Source organism: Larus michahellis, chromosome 4, assembly GCF_964199755.1.
Source record: "Larus michahellis chromosome 4, bLarMic1.1, whole genome shotgun sequence".
In the NCBI taxonomy this organism is placed as follows: domain Eukaryota; kingdom Metazoa; phylum Chordata; class Aves; order Charadriiformes; family Laridae; genus Larus; species Larus michahellis.
In genome coordinates this window covers 25,171,242-25,192,474 of record NC_133899.1, presented here as the reverse complement: position 1 = coordinate 25,192,474, position 21,233 = coordinate 25,171,242, and the positions used below count along the sequence as shown (strand labels likewise).

General features: G+C 42.1%; 1 protein-coding gene across 3 annotated transcripts in view; it reads right to left on the bottom strand.

Annotated features, from left to right (window-relative positions):
• Positions 1–21,233, bottom strand: part of MAP4K5 (mitogen-activated protein kinase kinase kinase kinase 5) — a 67,812-nt gene that overhangs the window by 18,013 nt on the left and 28,566 nt on the right. For all 3 annotated transcript variants that reach the window (XR_012586588.1, XM_074583574.1, XM_074583573.1), the window contains exons 4-16: positions 14,168–14,258; positions 12,958–13,022; positions 12,060–12,115; positions 10,775–10,822; positions 10,638–10,680; positions 8,791–8,863; positions 7,725–7,856; positions 7,179–7,241; positions 5,793–5,874; positions 5,036–5,149; positions 4,621–4,699; positions 3,524–3,582; positions 2,427–2,491 (exon numbers count right to left, since the gene is read on the bottom strand). Coding sequence is in view for 2 of the 3 variants with exons in the window: in XM_074583574.1 (XP_074439675.1) it covers positions 2,427–2,491; positions 3,524–3,582; positions 4,621–4,699; positions 5,036–5,149; positions 5,793–5,874; positions 7,179–7,241; positions 7,725–7,856; positions 8,791–8,863; positions 10,638–10,680; positions 10,775–10,822; positions 12,060–12,115; positions 12,958–13,022; positions 14,168–14,258 (970 nt within the window). In the remaining variant the exon portion in view is untranslated. The remainder of the gene's footprint in view (positions 1–2,426; positions 2,492–3,523; positions 3,583–4,620; positions 4,700–5,035; positions 5,150–5,792; positions 5,875–7,178; positions 7,242–7,724; positions 7,857–8,790; positions 8,864–10,637; positions 10,681–10,774; positions 10,823–12,059; positions 12,116–12,957; positions 13,023–14,167; positions 14,259–21,233) is intronic.

Below are 21,233 nucleotides of genomic sequence, written 5' to 3'. Positions count from 1 at the left end.
TCCTTTTTCTTTTATTACGGTCCTTTCCTTCCCCTCACCTCCCAACAATCATTGAAGCTCTCTTCCATACCAGATACCATCAACTCATCTTTCATTTCCCTACCTGGTATTTTAAATATTGTTGAAATGCCTAGTAACAGTATAATATAAAAGAAGGGGGGGGGGGGAAGAGATGAGAATAGAGGAAGTTACTGGGGACAAATGGAGAAAAGCCTTTACAAAGGGAAGTTTCCTCCTTTAGCACACTAAAGATACAGACTGTTTCCCACCACAGTGGGAATTTTTGTTTCAAAGCCACCCCAGGGTCAAAAAAGAAATTGTGACTAGGAGATCAAAGCAGGACTGAAAATATCACCCTCAAACAAACAAACAAAACCTGATAAAATTTTGCTAAATGGCCATTTTCAAGCTCCGTCTTTAAAAAAAAAAAAATAAAAAAAATCTATCTGCATTAAATAAACAAAAAGAATATCTGAACCACAAATCTAAACCCATTAAAATGCACATGACACACCATGTCATCCCCTGAGGAACGACCACGGGAGTAACGAACAGGAAAAGAAAAGCATATCATACAAGAACTAATCCAGCCAAATTTGGATTACTATAAAATTTCCCTGCAAGTTACTGCTGAAGGAAAAGTGGCAGACAGTTGCCAACAGGAACTACTCAAAAATTTAAAAAAATCCAACCATCAACAAAAAACCCCACCTCCATAATAAAGAAAATGTGTAAAAAAGTAATTTTTAAATGCCACAATAGGCATAAGAAAAACCAAGAAATAAGTTCAACCGTCAGGTACACATTCTGGTATTCCCCTTTCCAGGCAAGTAATTCCTGAGTCAGAGACATCAATCGCCATTCACTCTGATAAAAGCCAAAGGGCATGAAAAGCAAGGACCCCCCCCCGCACACATCCTCTCTCTACGTCCCTGGTATTACTCAGAATTCCTGGGACAGAGGAGTTATGCGTTTCCTGTTTATCTTTTCAAACTGGAAGTGGTTTCCAAGTAAGCAGCACGGATTTACCATCCAGAAACCTTATGCCTGTCCTCCTTTCAATACTAAATCTGTATCTATTTACCCACTTATAGCCCTAGTAGGATTTGCTACGGCTACATTCGTTCTGCTTTTAATACAGCCTGGTACAGACAATCTTAATAATGCTACAGGAACAGAAAGGAATCAGTAAGTCACTCTGCCGGGAGGAGCTTCCCTCCCTCCCTGTCTCCTCGACCCCGCAGATTCCAGCTGTCGGCAGAAAAGCCAGCGCTCACGAGAAAGGCTTTCAATCCACGGCTCATGGGGGTCACACAAACAAACCCAGAGAGGAAGGAAAGCGGTCGCTGTCGTTACTGGGCAGGGAGAGGCCAGGCCTAAAAAGCCACCCCGAACTTTTACTACAACGAGAGTGAGAACAGAAAACCAGGTTGAACTTAAAAAGACCCAAAAACTGGCAATCTCCGTGACACGGCCAGCTTTCCAGGGGGCTGGAATGTCAGCTGACAGCTTATGCAAGACTTTATCTGCAAAAAAGCCAAAGAAATTAATTGTCTGCTACTCAGTTCCAAATAAAGATGGGCAACAGGCTCTTTTAGCTGAGCAATTATTTCAAGCAAAATACCATCTTTCCCTACATATGCGCATCTGTCAGTATTACTAGATTTCCATATTCTTTGCTGCAAATTCAAAGATTGCCTTTAAAGGCAGAATCCAGTAGTTTGCAGCAAAAGGAAGCCACATACCTATTAAATTCATTCCTAACCTGGACAGAGTTGCACTCCCTTACTTCAGGCCTGCTTTATCCCAGGAGAAATCAGTTATAGCCATATCTTTACCTAAAACATTTCACCCCAGAACACTACAGGACTGTGTTATAGATTACACTGACCAGACACCACGGCAGAAGCAGTCATGCTGTCCTACTGAACTTGGTAAAACTAAATCTTCAGAATTGGTTTCTCCTTCCCGTTCTTGCAAGGACCCAACTTCAGGGCCACGAAACGCTTTGCCACAGGATGTCACAACCCCAGCCGCGGCTCAGAGGAGACGTGCACGGTCGGTGCAGGACCCTGCACGCAGCCCTTGCACGGTTACCAGCTCTGCTTCAGAAAACTGACTTTTGGCTGTGTATTTCGGTGTGCCAGCCATACATTTACACTTCATTTTCTATCTACCAATAGGGAGTTACAACAAATTTAAAGCAAACTACTGCTTGTGGTTAAAAGCAATTAAAACCCATTCCCCAAGAGAATGATCAACAACTGCAGAAAGAGGACTGCACATTGGGTAAAATCTCCTTTAACTTTATGAATATTAAAGTGGATTAAGGCTTTTGGTTTGATTTTCCACCACAGTTCAATTTTTATTTCAGTGTATTTTCATACTAAGCCACAGAAATAAAAGTTTTTAAGTTCTGTACTTACTTGCTGCTTCCACCGTCAACAAAAGGATTCCAATGCGAAGCAAAGTCAGTGCCAGCTGCCACGACCTGAAGATGAAGAAATTTTCATTTTCTTTCCCTGCTCTCAAACTGAAGTACCTTATCTACAGCACATAAAGAGGCCTGGGAGACTCCCAAGCCCAGCAGAATGACCCATAAAATAAAATTCCAAAGTTAAATAATTTACAATCTAATTATAAAGCAGGTATTGAAAAGCTATCTTCCTCTTTTTAGGCTCAGACTTAAAAGCAGCATCTAGAAATGGTATAACACCAGTACAAAGTGGCAATAAGTAACACGAAGGCAATAATTTATGGTGAAAACTCATATTTTCCATTCAGGGCACTTCCAAGACATTTTTCCAGCAAGAGAATATACTGCACCCACCTCCAAACTCATCTGAGATGCCATCAGCAGAGGCTGGGAGCGTTCCTGTCACTAGACATGGCACTGAGGGGACCTCACTGGTACCAACACGTACAGATCTCATCAGTCACGTTCAAAAAAAGTGAACCCGTACCTACCTGGTGAACTGGAGCACAGCTGGAAAAAACAGGAATGGGATTTTTCTGCCGTGCTGAGCACTAACGTCTCCAAATCCAAATTAACGGCAGCTGTTGCTGTTCACAACACTTATTAAAAAATGGAGCCCTTGTGTACACAGGCACATACTAATCCCAAAGAACGTTAATTAGCTGATCTGCAGTAAACTGCTGAGGGCTGGAACAAACAGCAGCAGCTCACAGGGGGCAAAACCGGCTGCGCGCGAGCTGGACGCCTTCCAAGGAACAAGCAGCAAACAAACCCCGATGATGGGAAGATCAGGGGCTCAAATGCAGAACGGCCTCTTCACATTATCAAATTAATTGGCACATGTTGTTTTCTTCGTCTGAGCATGACTCTCTGCACAAGGCATGGGGGAGCAATTCATTTTCTTAAAAATGTGGCAATTGTCTGGGGGACCAAGAGTGGTCTTCTCAGGACTTTATATTTCAGACACATGTTACTTAGAGTTGAACCACAAAACAATGAAGACACTATGATTTTAATAAATGAAGGAAAAAACAAACTTGTCCCTACCATTTCATCCCGGGCTTCTGTTTCTTTCCTTAGAGGGGGCTCAAACTGCAGCTTATCGACTACAAAACATATAATTTTCAAATTTAATACACACAACATTACACTAGTCCTCTTTCAGTGCTTGCTACAGCAAAACGCATGTCATAACAGATCTAAATATCATGTACTCCACACTTAATTTACCTACAGAATATGACTGTCACTTAAATATCAGTGTTATTGTCTAAATGCTTGAATTTGCAAATGTGAAGCCCACAACAAAGAAACCGACCAGAAGTAAATACCAAGTCATCATATGAAAGCACACTAAAACATAACTAGGTAACCACATGTTACTTTTAATGCATGTGAAACAGAAGCAAGAGGCTTTTTAACAGCAAGCTTCCGAAAAGTGTGATGTACGTGACACAGAAGAGCGGCGAGCATTCACACTACAAAAGGCATTTGTCCAAATCTGGAGAAAGGCCGTTTCTACCCTCAAAATTTGAACTTAGATCCAACTGAGTAGTGTATTAATATTGGTTTTAAAAGGAAAGAAAAGGTTATACTAAAAGAAAATGCATTCTGTTGACACGCAGCCTGGTCAGGAGAGCTACTGCAATCCCAAGCACTCCATCAGGGTCAAGAAAACGTTTCACTTATGAATTGAAACAATGTGCAGACAAACACAAAATGCTGTTTTTCACACCCTGACACTGAACATACTCATGTGAAAAGATGCCCTTCCAGTTATCAACTTGCTCTTATTTTTTTACGTTTGCAGGTTATTAGTGGTTTTGCTGTTTTAAGTACGGCTGCATGGTCTGACAGAAACCAGAGAGCTGAAAGGCTGTTGCTGGTCACGCAAGGTTTCCACATAAACATTACGATGCAGCAATGAGAAGGAATGAAACAGCAGAAAAATATGCAAGTTTTAATTTTGGTTTTGGAAAAATATTATTGAAGATTCATGTGCATGTCCTGTTTCTTCTGTTTCTTAACTGTGCCAACAGCAGAAGAGACTTTCCAGAGTACACAACAAAAGAACGACACCGACACCCTCCGTTGGTCGAAGCAAACCAACACCACAAAATGGGCAAAGCATATTGGGAACTTACAGTTTATCTCCGATGCTGTTCGTTCTGCCCTAATGTTCCTGTTCGTAGAACGAATCGTATGGCGGATAACGGCGTGAGGCTGCAAGGGTTATAAAGGGAAAAGCTGAGCAAGGTCCCGTGGCTTTCTGTCGGATCTCAATCAACAATCAAACCAACGGGGAGAAGGAATAGCTGTTGCAGTCACACACTGTGACGTGCAGCGCCTCATCCTAGCCTTGCGCAGGATCCTTCTATACAGCGACGGCGTAAGGGTGACAAGCACTGTGGCAATATTTCCTGGCTTCTCCTGCATGGTAGCTCTAAAAATGGAACTCTAAAACATTGGGGCAGTGCCCCTGTCAAGCTGCAATCTCACGTTCTCAAAGCAAAGTAGGGTATTTAAACCGTAATTTACCTAAATAAAAGATGCTCTCACCTCGAAATCATCGTCATCAACTTCATAGTGCGTATGGTTGTCAGGATTATTAACTTTGTCCAACAGCTCAACTGCTAAAGATCTTGAAAGACCAGGCTGCCCTACAAAGCTATGCTAGAACCACAAAAAAGAACAAGTTATAATATGCAACTGACACCAACTTCCATTAATAAACATCCAATATTGAACGTTACTGGATTTTGCCTGCTTTCTAGGGGCTTGAGTATTTCTTTAATGACTCCTTAATGGCTAGATGTTATAACCCCTCCATAAGCATGGAAACGCCACACTTTCGGCCAGTTGTAAATTGGAAATTAAACTCCAAGTCAAACAAACAGTTACACCGTAACTTCATTTTTTAACATGAGTAGTTCAGTCATGTTTAGGAAGGCAGAAATAGAAACACGAACAACTGTCAAATGCATCCATTTCCTATTTGGGTGACAGGAAGGGTCCACATCTCTGCAGCTATGCCCAAGAGGCTAAGACACCCACGGCCAGAAAGCACAAGGCTGAAGACAGAGCACGAGGCCAATTTCTGCAATTTTTCCTACCAAAAATTGTATAAAAATCTTGATACTGAGCAAAATCTTGCTACTTTCTGCAGATGACCAGTGTCTCTTCACTTCAGATTTCACCACCCGTGTTGTAAGATCAGAGAAAGAAAATTGTTCCAGTTTGGTTTCCTATTGATCTGTTGCTCACTTGGATGCAAGAGATCTCTTCTTGATGTCATTAAATGTCCCAAGTCACTTACAGAAAGGAGTCTGTCTGCTGTCGGCCTCTTCTTTGGATTTTTTGTAAGTGCTATTTTGACAAAATTATGGAATGTTGATGACCTTGAAGAAATAAAAGGGTTTATGTTTAATTTTTCAAGAAGGTTGGGTTTTTTTATTTTAACACAGTTACTAAACAGATTACAAAAGAGTGTGCTAAATTAGAATGTTGTCCTAGTACCTAATCTCAGGTTTGAATAATTGCATTACCAAGTTAACAAGACAGGGAAAAACCCATTTGATTCATAGAACTTGCATGGAAAACATTTTGTTATGGAACATAACTAAACACGTAAGGTGCTATTTCAACTTTTTCTGGTTTCAATTGTTGTGGAATTAGGCACCAGCAAAAAAACCCTGTGAATTATGTACCCAGTAAGCCCCCAAGATCCGGGCAAATGTACCAATTCCACTGCTCTTGGCTACAGGGAGGAAAATAAAATAAAGTTCTAGACGCAGACTCAACTTACTCTTTAAAATACTTTGTTGTTATTTTCAAAACAACTTAGGTGATTGTGTTATACAACCTCTTTTTAGATCTGAATTACGACTTGATGTCACGGACCTACAATTTTTCAAGCATTTTTCTGCCGAGTGCGTTTGTGTTAGTATGCCTCTCTGGGGACAGCACCAGCCCAAGGCCGCTTGCCTTCAAATCACGTTAGAAAACACATTTCCTCTTCTAGTCATAGCATCTGAGAAGGCGGCATTGGAGAAATGAAGCGCATTGGCTGGGGTTACACTGAGCTTAGTGTTTTCTCCCTTCCTTTAGCACACATCTGCCCAATCAAACACCTCACGGTAAAAGGATTTTACAGCAGCATCGTGAGCAAAAAATCCCGCATCTCGGAATTGTTTTGAGTCTCAGAAATAAAATAAGTAAATAAATAAGCGTAGTACAAAATGCTGCAGGCACTAGGAAGGTATCACACAGGGTAAAGAAATCAGGAAAGGCTTGAACAATTACCTGTCCCACTGACAGTGGCAAATACCCTATAATAGGAATTAAGGGGAAAGGATAAAAATAATTTTTCTTCCTAGAAGATACAAAAAGAGGACTGAAGAAGGGAGATTAGATTTCCCTCTGGATCACTGGCAGGGATCAACACACACAGGCAGGGCTGTCCTGGCCCATACTGCTGTTTTTTTGTCATGTCAGATGATGTCTGCTGCTGGACCTTAACTCTCAAGTTTGCTTTCAGACACCTATAAAAAACAACTAGTTGTTTCTCAGCGAAACCGCCTCTCAGGTTCCTGAGTTTAAAACCAGCACATGTCATTTTTCACTACCTCCCTTCTTCAATAATGACAAATAGCTTTTTCACATTATCTACAAAATATTTAACAAAGGAAAGAGTTTAACCTACCATTTTGCTTTTTCCTTTAGCTTTGGTGGTTGAAAATTGCTTTTTGACATTAAAAACAAAGCCCTAAAGGTAAAGGAAGAATAATATTATTATATAGTAAAAACGCCAGTTCATTTCATTTCAATATCTAAACACTTTAAATTAATACTTTACAGTAAGAAATATACTGATGAAACTGGATTACAGTCTGTACCGCGTTAGAAGACAGACACAGTAAACCTGTCGATTTTCTTATCTTTAAATAAAATCTTTTTATCGTCATGTATAATCCTGTCAAAGATGAGGCTACGGCTTCTCTAGTGCTTTACTACAGCTTTTCTTAATCACACTGTTGACACCACAGAGCGGTTTTTTAAAAAATTAAAAATGTCAATGATAATTTCAATTCTGAATGTAAGTCTGGAGCTTCAGACTGATGTCTTAAAAAGAGACACAGGTAGGTGTTTGATGAAGGAACCCTAGTGTGAGTGTCTAAGGTTTGAGCTATGGAGAAGTTAAACTGTATCTGGTGGGACTGAAGACGGGCGAGCTCCCCAGCCAGCAGACCTCATCGGGTGAAGATCAAACATGGGCGGCTGAAGCTCTGCAAGTTCAATCGCTGTTATGCCAACGGCCCAGATATCGCAGAGCTGGTTATATCCACCGTTCTTTTCCACCGCTGCAACTTCTGGGGCCATCCTTTAAAAGCAAAGGCATCGTTCAATGAGAGCATCAGCCGCTTCTGAATCGGTGCCTGCACGCGGGAGGCACAAAGCACTTCACATAACCCTAGAGCAGAACCCTCCCAAAGAGCATAACTCTGGGAACAGCCTGACGTCCCCCTCCCAAAATCAGGACACCCGGCACTAGGGGAGCAGAGCAGCACACGGGGTACGCGTTCTGCCTGAGGTCATGGGCAACGCTAGGAATAGAACCAGTCTCATGATTCCTGGTGAAATGCTTTAACGACCAGATAATCTTCCTGCCCTCAGTTCTCCTCCTCCAACAGGATAAAGAGGGCAGCGAACAATTAAAAGCCATTGTCTGGATTAAGCTGTACGTACACGGTCAGTCTCTACTAAGAATACCGCCCTGGGCATCTCAACTGCATCACAGTAATGCCAGAAACCAACAGCAGTTAAATTTGCATCCATAACCCACCTTAAGTTTTACAATGATACATTTGCATATTAAGTGCTGTCTTGTACAGACATTAATCAGTAGAGATGATTAAAAGATAGGTTAAAATCTGTTTTCCTTCACAATTCTTTCTGCACAGAAATCGCAAAGACGTTGTTTAGTTTATTCGCTAAAAGCATAAGAAGCTACTGAGAAACTGAAGGACCACTAGGTATCCAGCAAAAAGGGAGAATGTTCTGCATTAACAAACTTGGGAAAAACAGCAATCCTGCCTCAAATATCAGGTAGCTTTTGTTACAGCAACAGATCAGTTACAATCAGTGCTGCCCAGACTTATACCCTTTGGGTATTTTACTTGGAAGAAAGAGAATTTATGCATTTGCCATATATTTAAAAATATGTGTGTATACTTCAGCGTGTGTATTTCAGAATTCTTGGCATAAATGCAGACCTAGCTTTGCAAACAATCACAGCAATCAAAGTAGTTTATTACCAGTAAGGGGTACCAATAAATGATTTCCTCTTCGCAATGGTGGCTGTTATTTTTGCTGCTACACCAAAGTCAGCTGGAAAATTAAATTATCACAGACTTAGACATTTCATTTTAAGACCTGAGTTCTACTCTAGGAAGTATCGTATTATGAAGGAACAATGACATTTCTCATCCAAATTGAAAATTAATTCAACAGTTAAAGATTAATAATGAGATCAGATGATGTCTTCACTTCAATTTTCAAATTGAAAAGATGAGTTCCTGCTAACAGCGCACTCACGATCCTGCTCCTCTCCTAGCTATTTTTCCATCTCACAATACAGCAACCTCCTGACAAAATTTAGTGGATATTCAATTTAATATTCAAGAGGAAAAACAGCATCATGCTTTGGAAACGATACTATTTCTGTGTTGCTTATGGAGGAACTGCAGGGGACCATCTGTTCTCATTTCTGGAGACTCTGTCTAGAGGACAATAATCCCTTGCTCCCTGAGCTGCAGATAATCGGGTGGTCTTGCAGAGCCAAAAATCGTTTAAGTCCTTTTTATTTTTATTGCATTGGTAGTATGATAGCTGGAGGATAACTGTGGGCAAATCTAACTAGCTTAGCAGGCAAAAGGAATGTATCAGTGCATAACCCAAGTTTAATGCATTTAGTGAAAGCTCCTATGAGTTTCAAGGTTTTACTCTTCCCCCCCCGCACCGCTTCTTCTTTAAAAAGCCGTACTTTCCTAGCACAGCACTCCTGGTTCACCACAGGGGAGTAAACGTGTTGAACCACACAGTTTTTCTGCAGAGCAGTGATGCAGCTAATGCACAGCTGCCCCGGTTCCAACAGCGGACACAGTAAGATGACTGAGCATCCCATTCCTTCTCCTGGGATGTCTGCTCCCTGCTTCCTGCAGAGCCCTAACTACACATGGACTTCTGTGAAGTCAGGCAGCAGATCAGGGTTTTGAAGGCAAAACACTCGGATAACAAGAGATTCAGCCTGTTTGTGCTGCCCTAAATGCAAAGCGTCGCTGGAGGAAGCCAGTAATACAGATCTCTCCTGAGTTTTCATCTGTAGACCTCAGAGTGCTTGCAAAAGGAGGAGAGTTTCCTCTTCTGGGCGTTGCCATGTTGGGCATGGAAATGCCCAACATCATACGCTAAGCTAGAGGTACAGCCAGGATCAGACCCTGCATTTCCACAGGCTGCCAGGCTCAGAACGCTGTCTCGCACAGTGGATCCCTGGAGGCTCCGAGGGAGAACAGCCATTCTGGCCAGGAACAAACATGTTGATAGCCAGGTAACCCCGACCTGACAAATTCCAGGGAAACCCGGGAGGCTTCAAGCCTTGTTGGTTGAAAATAAGAAATTATCTGTAACTTCTCGATAGAATGCAAACTCGTTTCATACACACACAAGCCCATGGATAAACACTTTCTATCATCAACTATGGCCCCAAATAAGAACAAGAACATCCTACATTGCATCCTACATGCCACTGAGAACAGAATCTAATAAGACTGCAACAATACAGGACATCTGCTGTATTATACTTTATCTTTTGTAGCAAGCTTAATCTTTGCTACGCTGCATGTACTGCTGAGCATGTACTGCTCAATACAAAACAAAGCCTTACAAAAGCTGAATATTCTTCTTGGGAGGCCCGGTCTCTACATTCCGGTTTTGGGTTTGGTTTTTTTTTTTTCCTGTTTTAATGGAATGATAAAAGTAAAAGGCAACTTGCTAAATCAAAGTCTCACAGCCGGTACTGTAGTTTTTGACTACAAATAAATAAGTTTTGACAAATAAAAACATTTCTGTTTGCTTTCTGTCTTATTAAATTCACGTAACTTACCTAATTTGACATCTCCGTGGTCTGTTAGTAGAATATTTGCACCCTAAAACATAATAAATAGAAAGTTAAAATGCTTTATCAGGAATATTTTTTTGCACCAGAAAGTTTAAGGTAAGTTTCTCAAAGTTCCAAGTTACCTTTATATCTCTATGCATTTTGCCCTTCATATGCAAATAAGCAAGACCCTGGAAATAAGAGAGACACAAATGCGTCATTTTCCATTTGTTAACATACTACAAAGCCCGTCCCATTCAATAAATTTAAATTACTCCATGTATTTTATTTGAAAGTGGAGAAATTTGAGATTTGCAGATAAAAGGTATGCTGGATTCTGTTCCTCATGTCTCCCAGCTCCACTCAATACACGCGAAGACTTGCTGAAGCCAGCCCTGGCGTAACATTTTACATAGATGCGTGTGTATTTTCAAAACAAACCTCAAGATACCTTTTCCCTCTACTAAAATTAACTCTGTTTTTGAAGTCCCGAAGGTTTCAACAAGCAGGTGTTTAGCCTTCAAGCTGCCCTTCCAGCGATACGAGTCCCCGCAGTAAGAAGAGATCAGGAACAGAACTGCCAAGCAGTTGATGGGTCTACACCCCCGCCTCCAGCACTGACCAGTTCAGCCACCACTTCAGGGAAAGGTGTGCAGGCCCGTGAGTCTCTCGTGTAATTATTCATGGACACACAGAGCGGGGAAAGAAAAGTTCCTTTAAGAAACACGTTGCCTGCATCGCCTCACCTTGCATTTCGACAGTTATTAGCAATCACAAAATGAAAGAGAATTTCAGTCATCTGGTTGCAGTATTTTTTTCCTCTACAAATTATTAGGATTTACTGCCACAGATCAAGCAGGCAGTTTAAAGTGCGCCTTTTTTTTTTTCTTCCCTCTATTACTCAGCTACTTACCCTTGCTTACTAGGTATTAGCTGGTTTCTGTGATGAGATTCAAAAGTTTGTCCTAATCGACTGCTGCACTGAATCACTGTTACAACAGTGGATGAAACCAGCCCAGGCAACACTGTGGTCACAACCTGTGCAGATCTGTCTGCCACAGTGTCCCTGAAACCCAGAGGTTCACCGAAGAAACGGGAGCGGCACTGAGGTTCCGTATTTTGGTCCCACGGTGGGATCCACAGACATGTCCACTCTTGTGCAAACTCCTTTGCAAATCACAGCACAGAAGCAGCGCTGCTCTGACGATGATTTTAAGCAAATATTTGCACTGCATGACTGGAGTTTCTCACTAATTTTTATTTCCAATCTGGAAACTAACAGATTAACCCTGGTTAATTGGTTTCGCTAGATTCCCAGTGCTTACAAGTATAAGTGGTGGTACTGCAGCGCTTTCTGAAATCACCTTCCGTATCTACTTTCTATACATGGAGCAAACACTTTATCATACACCCGCAGGAGTACAGTACCTGTAAAGTTTCTCTGCATACATATGCAATTTGTAACTCTGACAGAGGTCCTGTTACTGAAAACAAAGATTAAAAAGTGTGTCAGTCTACAATATACAACACATAAGTAACACTGGGAAGCAGCCAAAAAGTGGTATCCTCCATGCAAAAGTTAAAGACCAGTTTTACATGAGCCGTATTTTACATTGAGCTGAGAAGAGGGTTCTGTTTGCTTGTTTTACAGCGAGGCTTCAGTAAAGAAGAACCAGCACAATAACAGAAGACAACACTCACAGCAAGAAGAAAACCTGTTTTCACAGAAATCTAATTACCATTTTACAAGTGACTTTGTAGTAACGTAATATCCTATGCTGTGAGGAAGGTAAAACACAATAAAAGTGACTTCTGCTTTTTTTTTTAATATTAGAAATGGCAATGTTCTATACTAGGGGCCTATGGGTCTTAGAATTGTTTTAAAGCTATTGGTACCAACCGGCTGAAAAATAAAGCAGAAAAAGCTCTGATATTCAAAAAAATCCATGTTATCATTGAAAGGCAGAGCAAGTCCCCAGACTGCCCTTCCAACAACTCCAATAAATCCTTCTACAGAATCCACAACTCTAGATGAAACCCCACAGGGGAAAATAATAATAAAGGAGTGGTACGGTACCACACAGAAGCAGGAATAAAAGTATTTTTTGACAGGGTATTAGCCCAAAAGTGACGGTCATCATATTTGAGAAGTGCTCTCAACAAAACCTGTTGACTGTAGTTAAAACCCACTATTCATGCCCTACGAAAAAACATGTGCATTGCCCAGCCAGTACCAACCCTTCCCTTTTAGTTTGCTTATTATTTATTTTTCTTCTTTGCAGAAAGCTTCCCAAAGGTACGAATGTTAAAATAAGTTTCAAAGTACCGTGGTAAATGTCTTGGAGGGATCCCCCACCGCAGTATTCCATGCATATCCACAGCTTTTCACGGCTATCAAAAGAAAATTAAAACACAGGCATCAGAAGCTGGTTGATTTGTATACACAACTGAGTTAATCGTGATTATTTATATTATTTTCTATTGGTCTTGATCACCCTTTCTTAAAATTACACTCTCTGAAATGTGATTAGCAGTTATTCATACTCTCAATATAAACTCTTATCAAAATGAAAATTTTATGCCAAAGTCACTGAACAAGTCTTTAAATGTTATCAGCCCTAAAAGATGTCATGTTAACCTTCGAACTGCAATAAAGAACTTGTAGAAGAAACACCTGAGGTTTACCTGCTATCAGCAAGATGACACTACAAACCACACTAAACTCAGTTTCAATCTTAAATTGAAATTGCCTAGTTATATCTAAAAAACTCTTTGGCCTCCAAAAGGGGTACTGGAGATTTAGAAATTCAGCGGGTTTTTTCCAGTTGAAGTCCTTTTATTACTTAAAAAATACATCCCTCCAAGAAATCTAACAATGAAGCCTTCTAGAAAAAGACCACGCAGGCGAAGTGGTGATAAATGATCCCACAGAGGCAACTGATAAATGACAGAGTTCCAGAGAAATGGAAAATATTCCCCAGCTTTCTGTACAAGGTTTAAGGTGTGCACCTGAAGATGCAGCCAGCTGGCATCACCTCCTTGCTGCCTCTCAGTACGTTGTGTCTGTGACACCAGAATTATGAAAAACGTTGCTACCAGCAGCTCAGATTTGGTGTTTTGCTCTTACAACTCACTGGCCACGCTTCCACAGCACACAAGACTACCATTAAATAAAATATCTCAAGGCAATTCTGCTTTAGATAGATAATGAGCTAGTTTTATATTAGAACCAATAAACGTTTAAAATCTGCCCTGCAAGTGAGTAGGATTGGATGTGTTGCAAGAGTTCTGTAGGGGAAAAGTTTCTTTCTGTTCCTAGTGATAAAAATATTCCAGCCTTTTGGCCAGCAGAGAAAACAAAGTATTAGTCACTTTTCTTTTTTTTTTTTTTTTTTTAATTTTTTTTTTTTAAAGCTGACTGGGAACTGAAGGGAATTCAACATAGAGAAGAATACTGAGAGGATATAAGCACCAAACCAGACTGAGCACTGTCTTGCGAAAGAACCAGAAACGCACATATAAAAAGTGGAGTTTACCTGAGATAGCTCCCAAAATAGGCGACGATGTTGCAATGTTTGCATTCTTTAACCATATATATTTCTTGCTGTATCAATGAAAAGTCGTCTCCTGAAAAAGAGGAAGCAGCCATGGTTATATCTGGTCAGTTTGCATTCTTTATTACGTGCTTTGGGTGAGGCACAAATACTTCTTGAAGACCAAGGGGAGCAGGAGCAAACTCCGGAGCAGCCCTGGACTGCCATGGGACCGCCCCAGCTGGAGCAGGTCCAGCTTTACTGGGACACGCTGCTCATAGAACAAGGATCCCAGCAACAGAAGGGGGAAAAAAAAAAAAAAAAAAAAATCACTGTAAGCTAATTCCAGAGTCTGAAATAAGAAGAGATCACATACCGTAGGCTCTTTATTAAAAGTATTTTGTTTCAAACCGGCTCTGATGGAGCATATGGCCTTGCACACCCACTCAGCCACTGCTGACTCAGAAGAGAAGCAGAGAGTCCTCAACACATGTTTTGAGGGCATTTCTGGATGAGGACAGCTACAGAGGCACATTTGCACATCCTAAACATCCTTTGCAAAAAATAAAAAAATTCTACTGAAAAACATATTACGACCAGACCAACAGGCTAGTACGTTTCTGCCACTTTAATTTAAAAGGGTAAAAGCTGTCGTAAATTAAAAAAATAATAATTTTACAGATGCAATGAAGCAAACTAAAATATCCAAGAGCTGGGAAAATCACTGGTATGCTTTTATTAAATCCCACTGAGAGAATTTCCAAAGGGAGAGTATTCTCCCTGGAATCCAGAGCTCAGACACCGCAGTTCTGGGTCCCTGGAGCTCCGGGCAGCTGATGCCCAGCCCAGCGCTGGGGCTGCTACAGAGGCAGGAGCAACCCGAACCCCAGCAATGATATATCAAATAACACCAGCACAGCCCGACAGCTTTCCTCTGAAGGGCAGCATCACAAAAATCAGACTATTAGGCCATCCTAGACGCGTGCCTGCTTTGTGATCATGCATACATACACATTACTACCTTTATTCTTCCTGTGGCATGAGCAAAACCTCTGTAACAGCTTGCAAGAGATGAAAGACTCAAATTTAGATAAAGGTTTTAGATAAAATGCTGCTCCAGACAATGTGGCAGGTACCATGTTCTCTCAAGGAAAAAAATCGCATTCTATGTTTACTTTTCTTGAAGTTTCATTAGTAAAAGTCGTCTCATACAATCAAAGTCAGGGATGTGCAACCCAGGAAAAATGGACTGCTTTGTACTGCACTCCTTAATTCCTATGATTTTGACAAGTCCAAGAGGTCTCAAGCACTGTCGTAAATTCTCTTTGGATTCTCCACGTGTTTATTTAACGAGTAACAGCGTAGCTAATATTTTTAATAACCTCTCTAAAAACCCAATGCTTTTATTTGCTGTGCTTTGAAGCAACTTCCCTGAGTGAGGATGTCACTGTGGCCGGCAGGACCCGCAGCAGCCAGTACTGATGTACTGGTCCCATGGCATCTCCCAGCCCTCTGGAAACCCTGGCTCCCCATACACACACCGGTACGTAGCTGCTGTTTACAGATATAGCCAAAAAAGGGCCAATTTAGTTTAACAACTTCCAAACGATCATAATCTTTATGTCCCGATGATTACCAGTCTCGTACTTAAGAAAATAACTACAAAATACAAAGACAGAAGAGAACACACGCTTGTATGAGCACATCCCTGACTGATTTCAGTAAATCCTCAAGGGCTTCTTGAAGTTGAATTGTACAGAGAAACACTTCATTGGGGCAGGAAAACATTAGGAGAAGAGTTTGAAATGTCAAGAGTCTTCTTTTAAACATTAGTATTTTTTTTTAATCATGAAAAAAGGAAAGGGCAACGCGATTTCCATAAATTTAGCACAGATTTCACACTGTGCTTGATTTATGGGTTACCTTTCAGCTACAGCTTTGCTTAAATTCATGCACCCTGCCTATAAATGATTACTATGAACAAAGGATTTCTGAGTTTGAATTGGATGGATTCATTCCTCCCATCGACAAACTTCCTAAGGGGAACTGTTGAATGCTCACAGATAACTGCAGCATTTTAAAACTACAGAAGTTTTTTCAAAGTCAAGTCTAAGCAAGTTTGAAGGCAAAAGCCTCCCGCCCCACACCGAAGAAGGTACTGTCTGTCGCTAACGCTACTAGCTCTCCATGAGTTCAGGGGACCGAATGCCAAAGAAAACACCCTCTTCTTAAACAGACATCTTCAAATCAAGAAATCTTTGGAATGACAGAGGCAGCATTTCAGAACAGCTGGATACTGTCACGTGTGAAAATGGTGATCAAGAACCACCCCCGTAACAGCAAAAACTCACAGGCAGCAGCCGGAATTGCCCGTCGGTAGCACGTCAATTGGGCTGCTTAGTTGGAGCAACAGCAATGTCTGTTCTAGAAACCCTGACTAATGGGAAAAAATTGAAGGAAATACGGCGATTTGGGCTAGAAAAAGACTGATGGGAGAAAAGATAACAACCTCCATGCACATAAAAGATATCAGGGAAGGGGGGAGAAGGGATAATCCATTCTCCAGTTTTATGATAGGACAATTAGCAATGGGCTTAAAGAGCCTTAACCTACATTCCCTGTACAGATGAAACGCTTTTCCTACCAGAGTAACATCGCAGCACCGAACTTGAAGGGATGGGATGCTGTGAAATTTCCCACCAGTGGAAAAAAAAAAAAATGAAGAAAACACTGAACAAGTACCCATCAGGAGTGACTTAGGCTCATCTTGCCTGTAGTAGAGGGAGACAGAAAAGATGACTTCTTAATTTGCAATTAATAAATGAAAAATCTATGCAAGAAATGGGGTTACCTACAGAAAAAGGAAAAAAAACGAAAGGATTTGGAAGAGGAAAGGGGGGTGCAGGCTGAATACAGCCAGGGAGCTGGTAGAAAAGTAGCAGGAGGAGAAGTATCCATGAGAAAAGTTTGGCTAAAATATGTAGAAAATGATTCTGAAAGATCAGACACAGAGATAGGAGAGAAGATGTATAGTCGTTCGAAGACGACAAGAATGAATTCAAAACAAAGGAATTCAGAGTTTCCAGGCAGCTGGAGTATTAATCTTGGCAAGAGATGCTGGAATAGGGCAAAAATTAAATATCCTTGGATAGCATGAAAAAAAAAAAAAGATGACAGTAAGACACAGAATTTGTAGAAAATACTTCATTGAGAGGGAGACAGCAAGAAAGAAAAGAATTAGATCAAAGGTGACAATATATCCATACAAAGAGATTTTCATCTGTTTCAGTCATCAGAGATTGCTTGATGCTAAATAACACGGAATTGGAAAAATGTACTTTTTGTCTACTCACATGTTTGCAATTATGGGTTATGTGGCATGCTGAGCAAAAACATCGCTGAGGGAGCTGCTGTAAATCAGCGGAGCAGCGTGGTGACTCACTGCAGCTTGCTACTATTATCTAATTTTACCTCTGCAGCGAGACGCACAGGACAGAAGGGAGCGGTACAATGGAATATTCTCCTCCGATGGCAGCCCGCGGCCGAGGCCGCTCCGCTTGGCACAACCAGCTGCTTGTTCTCCAGCGCAGCTGGCAGGGAGGAGACTGCTGACACTCGCACCCATATCATCGTGTGATGCAATCGCATCAGATTTCAGAAGCTAAGCAAAGTAAGGCCTGGTAAATTCAAAATAAATCCATATTTAAGCTGGAGATCATTCAGAAAACCGATGGCCCGTTAACACTAGTGAATTATTTGCAGACACTCCTCCTCACCTACGTGGAACTGGCACGTATGGATGTCCTGCCGAGTTGTCCTAGATGAAAAGCATGGGTATGCTGGATCCACACCCCCAACTCTGCAGCATGGGAAGGATCCAATGGCTCTAGTGCCTACCACACAGCGTTACTAGGTCTCCTGAGCATGCCTGACCTTGATGGTTTTTAAGCAAGTTTACTCCTGGTCATATTTTCATGTGCTCCACCAACTGCTTTGAGTGGTCCCATCCTGCAAAAAGATGCAGGGTCACTTCTCACAACTCCTCCTGGATCAGCTGTGAAGCCCTTTGTTGTCCAGAGGGCTCCCCTGGGAAGAAATTCATAGTTGCTGTTTTAAATTGGTTTATTCTGCATTACTTCAGTGCTGTATCACGGGGCTGATGCTGTGCGGGAACAGAGGGAGGGACAGGCAGGCAGCGTCCAGGGCTCGCACGCAACAGGGAGGAGGGAACTGACGGCATTTGGAGATATGCACGGTGTCACCAAAGGGTGGGACACAAGCACTTATTAAGAGGCCAGATCTTCAAGGTGCCAGCCAGCAATCCTGCCCCAAGCTAGTGCCCTCAACACGCAGTCCTCACGGGCTCCAACACGTCAGGCTGCCTGGAGGAGGTGTGACGTGCACTCCAAAGCCTACCTGCCAAGCCAGGCAGCTTCACTGTAGACACTTTGCAGACCTGGGATTTTTAACACTATAATTAACATTTGTTATTTAGAAGTGAGATGAAGTTTAGCAACGGGACCGGGTGGATACTGCTGTATGGGATGCTGAAGGATGGCATAACCCTGCTCTCCATCACCGCTGAGCAGGAACGCTCTCACCGTATTCATACAACTCATACAACCAAGAGACGTCCACCTTCAGAGTTAGCAGAAGCAAACATCGCCTCTGCTGGGACCATTCCTCAATTGTTTTTTATTTCAACAACCTGAGTTTCAGAACAAGGAGAGAGAGCCCCACAGGAGCGACAACTTTGCAGAAACCATTTGCCGCAGTTTACAATCTCCACAGCTGAGAAATATTCACAGGTCATCAGCTCCCCTGCGTTGATTTCCAGACATCCCCATGCTCCCCAGTTCTCAATCACTCACTCCAAAACACTTTGCTGAACCTCACGAGGGTTCAATCTCTGCTGACGAAAGGGACGGTTTTCCCAATATACAGCCTTTTGTTTAGATTGGAGTTTGCTGCCAGTCTTTCACCTCCACCCTTGTTAATTTTAACTCCTGAAACATTTTTCCAATCCCCATTTAGATACCTTGACGTGCAACACACCTGAACAACAGCCCCAAAATACTTTTGGGAGAGTGGAGAGGGTGCAAGGCATTACTGCAGCATCCCATCCCATAGTTACGACACATACAAAACTGCTTTCTTCACCACCCTGAAGACCTGCACTGCTCTTTACTGACCATCTTTAAAAATGGAGAACAATCCTTTTAAAGTTTCACATCTTTAAGAAGGAGAATAATTTAAACCGCACTCAAGCATCTGAGCTGTTTTAGCCATACCTCTTTTCTTGGGATTCAAGGAAACCTGCAGTCCGACAGAAAGAATTTAAATTCCCCAAACGTGAAGCTCAGAAACTTGATTCCAAGCAGGAAACAGTTATTTGGAAACAATGATGTTTCCACCAGCAAATTTTCCTGCCAGGCATCTAGCTGCCAACTGCTAACCACTGATGGTACTGATTATCTCTCCACTGATATAGAATATTACTGATGGCAATGTGCTGCCACAGCAGCTCCAGCCCTGCATTAAGTAGCACACAAGTGTTTGGAGTGACTGGTTGAACACCAGAAACGCTTCCCCGTGTGTGTTCTCTTCTGTCCTGCTTGGATCCTCTTTATGAGCAGCCGTGTCAACATACAATCCACATTCCTTTTCCTTAAGAGTTTCGTCTCTTTTCCTCTCTCCTATTTAATTACTGTCGTACATCTCAGCCTTTCACAATCCCATTTCTACTCTCCCTTCTCACCACTGCCACCTCACTATTGCTGGTTTTCCTCATGGACTTTGTCAAATGATGTGTCCTCCTAATTCACCCTGTCATAACCTGCCTTCACCCCAAACGTCGCGCTCTGCACTACCTTCCAACTAAAATGTGTGATCACTCACCTTCTTTCCTGCTCCTAATACCTCCTTCCCCCACCACAACCCCTTCTGCTGACCTTCTTCACCCAAAAAACTCTGTGTTGTAAGTGAAAGCTTACACTACACGGAAACATGAGCTCACTCACTCTGGATGCAGACATTTCGGCAAGAAGAACAGCAGATTATAAATGCATTATAAGCATGCAAAGTAAAATTAGACCAGATTTCAATAAGTTAAATAGAATTAAAACACTGGGCAATGTACATTAGAAGACCATGCTGTCTGTGTTTCACTTTGTATACGCTCCACAGGCAGGCTGAGCAGCTGTGCCAGCCCGCGGCAGTACCACTAAGGACATGGCACGGCACAAGGCGATGTCCAGGCTTTAAGGGCTCCGTCACACTTGGAAACTCAGGCGGTCAGCCCTTGGTAACTCCTAGACAGATGCAGTGATGGTGTAACAAGCCGCACACCCACCTCCCCCAAAAAACCGGCATTGGTGTCCCCCAGGCTATGGTGATGCCAGTCTGATGCCACGGGAGGTGGCAGCCAGCAAAGCAGCACAGAAATCAGAACCAAGGGCTTCTGGCAGTGACTGACCAGCTGCTGCTCAGTGAACAAAGTCTGCGTCTATTTAAACTGTCACGCACAAAGGACACGATCCCAAGCCCGACCAGGTTACGCACCACAAGGCAGTGAAGGTGTAAGCAGTACCGAGAAGTTATTTTCATATTTCTTCAACCCCAGGCGCTGCCAACAACAGTTCAACCCCTGCAGGTTTAGTTTAAATAAGCCTCAGGCTTGTTATTCTCCATAGCTCATAGTATCCCCAGGGAATTTAGTATACAGAGAATAAGGCTGCATTGCCAAAATACCCTTCTTCAGACCCAAAATGCCCTGGACTCTGCTGTGCTGTGGTCGTGGTCCAGAGAGGACAAACCTCTGTCACAGCCTGACAGCCCTGTGGCTGTGTTCCTATGTGGAATATCAACCTCCACATCTGAACCCTGAGATACGAAACAAACATAATGAACCAGACCTGGCTCTGAATGTACTGAGCACTGTACTACTCACCTCTGGATGACTATTTCCCCTCGTACAAAATCCCTTGAACAGTTCCAACTCCAGTTTAAGACCCAACCTGAAATAGGTAACTGGCTACTTCTGGCCTTTCCAGTTATCTCAGATGGAAAA